Raw genomic sequence first — 6,082 nt, forward strand, 5'->3', positions numbered from 1 at the left:
CCCCTCATTTTCCCCTCTCCCGCCCCCCCTCATTTTCCCCTCTCCCGCCCACCTCATTTTCCCCTCTCCCTCCCACCTCATTTTCCCCTCTCCCTCCCCCCATCATTCCCCCCCCCCCCCACACAGGAACAGGGTTACCTTGAACCGCTCGGCCGCCTCCTTGATGGGGATGGTCCGGCAGTTCGGGTGCTCCTTGGCCATCTTGTCGCACATGAGCCTCATGTCGTCCAGGCAGAAGACGGTGTAGGGCAGGTTGTGCTTCTGGCAGTCGTCGCCCACGTCCGGCTTCAGCTCCAGGATCTTCTTGAGGGTCTCGACCAGCTTGGCGGCCAGCTCGTTGTCCACGATGTCGACGGGCGAGCAGTCGGCCGAGCAGGTCGGGCAGCTCACCTTGCCGTCCTTGCCGATGACTATCTTGCTCAGGCAGTCCTTGCAGGAGGTGTGGCCGCAGCCCATGGTGACCGGTTCCTTGAACAGCTGCCCGCACAGGGCGCAGGTGACCTGCTCCTTCAGTTTGTTTATCTCTTCATCGCACGCCATCTGGCCTGGCTTTGCTCGCTTGATTGACCGTCTCGCTCTGTGTCTGAAGGACCAAGGTCTGCCCCGCAGGCTGGAGTGTGGTGGATCCTAGCAGCAGTGCTCACCTCCACTGCAACACTGCTGCTGCATCAGAACTGCTGTCTAAGTCCCAAGATTGTCCAGCCCTCCCTCCTCCTCCTCCTCCAAACTGCCTTATAAAGGCGGGCTGTCCAATAGAAAACCTTTTAGCTTATTTCGATCACTTCCCTCCCACTCCACCCCCACTAGGTCTATCTGTCCCTTGCTCGTCCTGCTTTCTAACCTTAATGTCACTTATTAGCACATTTCTTAGATAATATCACCACCATCAACACCTTTTTCTCCTTTTGTCTGTGACATCTTTTGGTTATCTCCACCTATCACTGGCCTCTATCCAGCTCTATCTGTCTCCCCCCGCCCCGCCCCCATCACCTTAAACCAGCTTATATTTCACCTCTCTTCTATTTTTCCTTAGTTCTGTTGAAGAGTCATATGGACACGAAACGTTAACTGTGCTCCTCTCCGCAGATGCTGTTAGACCTGCTGAGATTTTCCAGCTAATTTTGTTTTTGTTTTTGTTTTGGATTTCCAGCATCCGCAGTTTTTTGCTCTTACCTTAGTGTCCAATAGAAATCCCTGGCGCCTGCCAACATGGTTTTAACTGCTAAGATAAAAGCAAAGAACTGCGGATGCTGGAAATACAAAACAAAAATGAAAATACCTGGAAAAACTCAGCAGGTCTGTCAGCATCTGCGGAGAGGAGCACAGTTAACGTTTCGCGTCCGTATGACTCTTCAACAGAACTAAGGAAAAATAGAAGAGGTGAAATATAAGCTGGTTTAAGGGAGGGGTGGGACAGGTAGAGAGAAGAGCAATATTTCTTCAAGGTAGGCATTCCTTGAAGAGAAGTGGCAGTCAATTAAAAACTAAGATAAAAGCAAAAAACTGCGGATGCTGGAAATTCGAAACAAAAACAAGACTGCCACTTCTCTTCAAGGAATGCCTACCTTGAAGAAGTATTGCTCTTCTCTCCAACTGTCCCGCCCCCCCTTAAACCAGCTTATATTTCACCTCTTTTCTATTTTTCCTTAGTTCTGTTGAAGAGTCATATGGACTCAAAATGTTAACTGTGTTCCTCTCCGCAGATGCTGTCAGACCTGCCGAGTTTTTCCAGGTATTTTTGTTTTTGTTATGGTTTGAACTGCATCACTCCTTGGAGCCTAAAACCTCCTTCACGCACAGAGTGCACGCTCCCTTCATAGGATTGGCCCTGGAGTCTCCAAGGAATAATCCCCAGGTCACTGCTGTGTGCAACCCTGGAGAAAAATCATCGAGACATGAAACAAAAATGTTTTTTTATTCTTGCCATTTTCTTTGCAAAATTCTCTTTACCGGGTATAAAAATATTGAAAATGGCGGGGGGCGGGGGTGGGGAGTTGAGGAGAAAAAAAGGCTGTTCTGTTTGTCTGACAGTCAAGCATCATCCAATTTGGGTAATGAGTCTTCTGGCTTTCCAACTGGCGTAGGGAGGCAGTGCATCACAAGGACGTGTTGGTCGAGTAATGGCTGGAGCGTGGGGGGTGGGGGTGGGGTGGGGTGGGGCAGGGGGGAGGTGTGTGGTGCCAAGCCATGTGATGAAATCTCCAGGAATACATTGAATGACAGTTGGCAACCCTAGATTCCTACTTCCTTCGAAGAGAGTAGAACAGGTCAAAGTTGCATTTATATAAGTGCCTCTCGGGATCTCCCAAAGCATTCTCGCAGCCAGTTTTGCAACAGTTTTACCCCCCCCGGCCTTTTGTGAGGCAGCAGCCCAGTGTGCGCACAGCAAACTCCCACTATCAGCAATGATGAAAAAACTTAATTTATTTTGAGTCACCTTGGCTAAGCTATTGGCCAGGGAGGACTCAGCTGCATTCGCTTGAAATAGAGCCTCGGGATCTTCTCCACCCATCTGAGGCGGCAGGCAGGGCTTTCATATGACATCACGACAGAAAAGACGGCACCCCTCCACCAACAGTGCAGCACTCTCTCGGTACTGTCCTGGGAGTGTCAGACTGGGTTCTGTGCTGAAGTCTCTGGGATTTTGTGGGGGTGGGGGTGAAGGAGGGGAGGGGGCTCTTCAAACCACAACCTTCTGTCTCAGAGGGGAGAGTGCCACCCACTGAACCATAAGTAAAGTTAAAGGCTGTATGACCTGTTAAAATTACCACTGGATGTCTCAAAGTGCTGTACAGCCAACAACATACTTTTCAATGGTGCAGTTAAGCTGAGCTCCCTGTTTGCCTGATCAGCTGAAAATAAACGCACTGCACAGCAGTATTGGAAAAGGGGCAGGTAAGTTCCCCAACTACCCCCCACACCCCCACCCCCAACCCTTCTGTCCTAGGCAATATTAGTCCTCCAATTAAGATCCAATCAACAGAAAGGGCACATCTAGTCATTGGCACATTAGCTTTCTGTGGGAGCTTCCTGTGTACAAGTTGCCTGCTATAATCCCCAACATTACAACACCAGCTGTACTTCAACAATACTTCGGTGGCCCTGAAATGCTTCAGTACACCCTGAGGACCCGAAGACAACAACAACTTACATTTGTATAGCGTCTTTACCGTGGCTCCCTTCATAATCTCCCTTCCTAACAGCGCTGTGGGTGGACCTACACCACATGGAACTGCAGCGGTTCAAGAAGGTAGCTTATCAGCACCTTCTCAAGAGGCAATTAGGGATGAGCAATAAATACTGGCCTAGCCAGAGACACCCATGTCCCATGAAAGAATTAATAAGAAGACGTGATGAAATGTCCCAAGATGCTTCACAGGAGCATTACAAAACGAAATATGACACCAAGCTGCTTTAGGAGATATTAGGGCAGCTGACACGAAGTTTGGCCGAAGAGGTAAGTTTTAAGGAGCATCTTAAAGGAGGGTAGTGAGGTAGAGAGGCAGAGAGGCTTAGGGAGAGAATCCCAGAGCTTGAGGCCCAGGCAGCTGTAGGCACGGCCACCAATAGTGGAGTGATTAAAATCAGGGATGCTGAAGAGGCCAGAATTTGAGGAGGGCAGAGATCTTGAAGGATTGTAGTGTTGGGGGAGATTACAATGATAGGGAGGGGGCAAGGCCATGGAGGGATTTGAAAGCATGGATGGGAATTTTAGAATAAAGGCGTTGTGTTTCTGGAGCCAATTTAGGCCAGCGAGCACAGGGGTGATAGGCACTATATAAATCCTTATAAGTCCTGTATTAAGTTTCTAAGTGGCTTAGATAAACTGAAATCCCTAATATTCCATCTGCCATCATGATAAACATCATAATTGCATGAATGTACAGCCCAGAAACAGACCATTCAGCCCAACTGGTAGGGTCCCATGAGAGAGGTAGGTATTCAATCTCAGAACAGGGTGAATGGGTTGAACTATTCGATATGGGGTGGGGGGTGGGGGGCGGGGTGGGGGGGGGTGGCGGAGTGAATAAATGGAACAAGCTGTATGGCGAGGCGGTGAAGGGAGATAGTGTATTGGCGAACCCAACAATTAACTGGATAGACATTTGACAGAGAAAGTGACTGATCCAGCAGTGAATGGGAACATTCATCCTTTGGAACCCATCAGCAGCGGTTGCTTTCTGTCCCAGTCATTTCCAGTGTTATAATGGAACATAGAGAGAGATAAGGAGTGGTCATGGAGCCTGAGATAATAGAAGACAGTAAAGACAGATTGGAGCTGCTGTACAAAATGTGGATGTAACTTTGGGTTTGCCTTTGAGATGTCAGCTTGGTGGAAACATGAAGTGCCAATGAATGCCATGGTGGGATGTCACACTGACAAGAAGCCCACCCCTGAATCTCTGTTTTGTACTTGCTGCAATAAATCACAGTATTTACCCGTTTGCAGCAAGACCTGAACAACTTTCATACTTGGGTTGATAAGTTGCAAGTAACATTCGCGCCACACAAGTGCCAGGCAATGACCATCTGCAACAAGAGAGAATCTAACCATCGCCCCTTGACATTCAGTGGCATTAACATTGCTGAATCCCCCACTATCAACAGTCTGTGGAATACCATTGACCAGAAACTGAACTGGACCAGTCATATAAATACTGTGGCTACAAGAGCAGGTCAGAGGCTGGGAATTCTGCAGAGTTCTCACTGCCTGACTCCCCAAAGCCTGTCCACTATCTACAACGCACAAGTCAGGAGTGTGATGGAGTCCTCTCCACTTGCCCTGAATGAGTGACACACAACAACACTGAAGAAGCTCGACACTATCCAGGGCAATGCAGACCGCTTGATGAGCACCCCATCCACAAACATTCATTCCCTCTACCACCGACGCACAGTGGCTGCAGTGTGTACCGTCTACAAGACACACTGCAGCAACTCTCCAAGTCTCCTTCGACAGTACCTTCCAAACCCACGACCTCTACCACCTAGAACGACAAGGGCAGCAGATAAATGGGAACACCACCACCCCTCCAAGCCACACATCATCCTGACTTGGAAATATATTAGCCCTCCTTCACTGTCACTGGGTCAAAATCCTGGAACTCCCTTCCTAACAGCACTGTGTGATGTACCTACACCACAGGACTGCAGCCGTTCAAGAAGGTAGCTCACCACCACCTTCTCAAAGGACAATTAGGGATGGGCAACAAATGCTGGCCCAGCCAGCAACACACATCTCATGAAAGAATAAAATTTAAAAAGCCAGAACCTCCAAAGAGATTGCCACACTTCCACTCACTGTAACCATGGCAAAACTTCGTATTAAACACTGAGCTGCCTCCCTGAATGAGATTTGCAATTGTTGCCAAGTTAGGGTTATCTTTATGGTGTGTGTCCAGGCCTGCGGGACTAGCTGGATTCAGTGGATGCAAGGCTCCTAAAGCTGGCAGGCCAAAGACAGTTTAACCCTGATTGCTCTTGGATGGATCTCAACCCAAGCCTCAGAGGTGGAAAGCTGATGACTTGCCCATCGCCCCACCCAAGTTCCCACTAGAAGTCTGAGTGCACAATTTAAACATTTGGCCTTCACTACCAGGAAGTGTTGCATCAGATACAACTGATAGTCCATTAGTCCTTGTATTTTTGTATCCAACCAATTGTCACTTAGATAAGGTTTTGACACTTAAAATCATCAAGTTGAATAGTTGTTTATGAATACGCCAGTCTTTTAACTCTCATACTGCTGGTCAGATTTTAATGGGTTGTGAAATACAACTTAATCTGGTTGTTAATGCTAGAGGCCCTATCTCATGATTGAGGCACTGGAGGGACACACTGCCACTAAAGACTTGCATTAATATAGCACCTTTCACAACCACGTGACATCACAAAGTGCTTTGAAGTACTTGGTGAAATGCAGCCACTGTTGAAATGTAGGAAACCCAAACTTCCAATTGGTGCACAGCAAACTCCCACAAAGAGCAAATTGATAATGACCAGATAATCTGTTTATTGATCTTGATTGAGGGCTAAATATTGTCCAGGAAACCTCCTGAACTCTTCCTCCAAATAGTGGCCA

The 6,082-nt window shown here is 48.1% G+C and overlaps 1 protein-coding gene across 1 annotated transcript in view; it reads right to left on the bottom strand.

Annotated features, from left to right (window-relative positions):
• The window catches only part of LOC144695798 (nuclear factor 7, ovary-like), a 19,131-nt gene extending 18,448 nt beyond the window's left edge, over positions 1-683 (bottom strand). Inside the window, exon 1 of the mRNA XM_078566782.1 lies at positions 77-683. Coding sequence (XP_078422908.1) covers positions 77-106 — 30 coding nt within the window. The 5' untranslated portion in view covers positions 107-683. The remainder of the gene's footprint in view (positions 1-76) is intronic.
• Between the last annotated feature and the right edge of the window lie 5,399 nt (positions 684-6,082).

The sequence above is a fragment of the Cetorhinus maximus genome, chromosome 21, assembly GCF_964194155.1.
Source record: "Cetorhinus maximus chromosome 21, sCetMax3.hap1.1, whole genome shotgun sequence".
In the NCBI taxonomy this organism is placed as follows: Eukaryota; Metazoa; Chordata; class Chondrichthyes; order Lamniformes; family Cetorhinidae; genus Cetorhinus; species Cetorhinus maximus.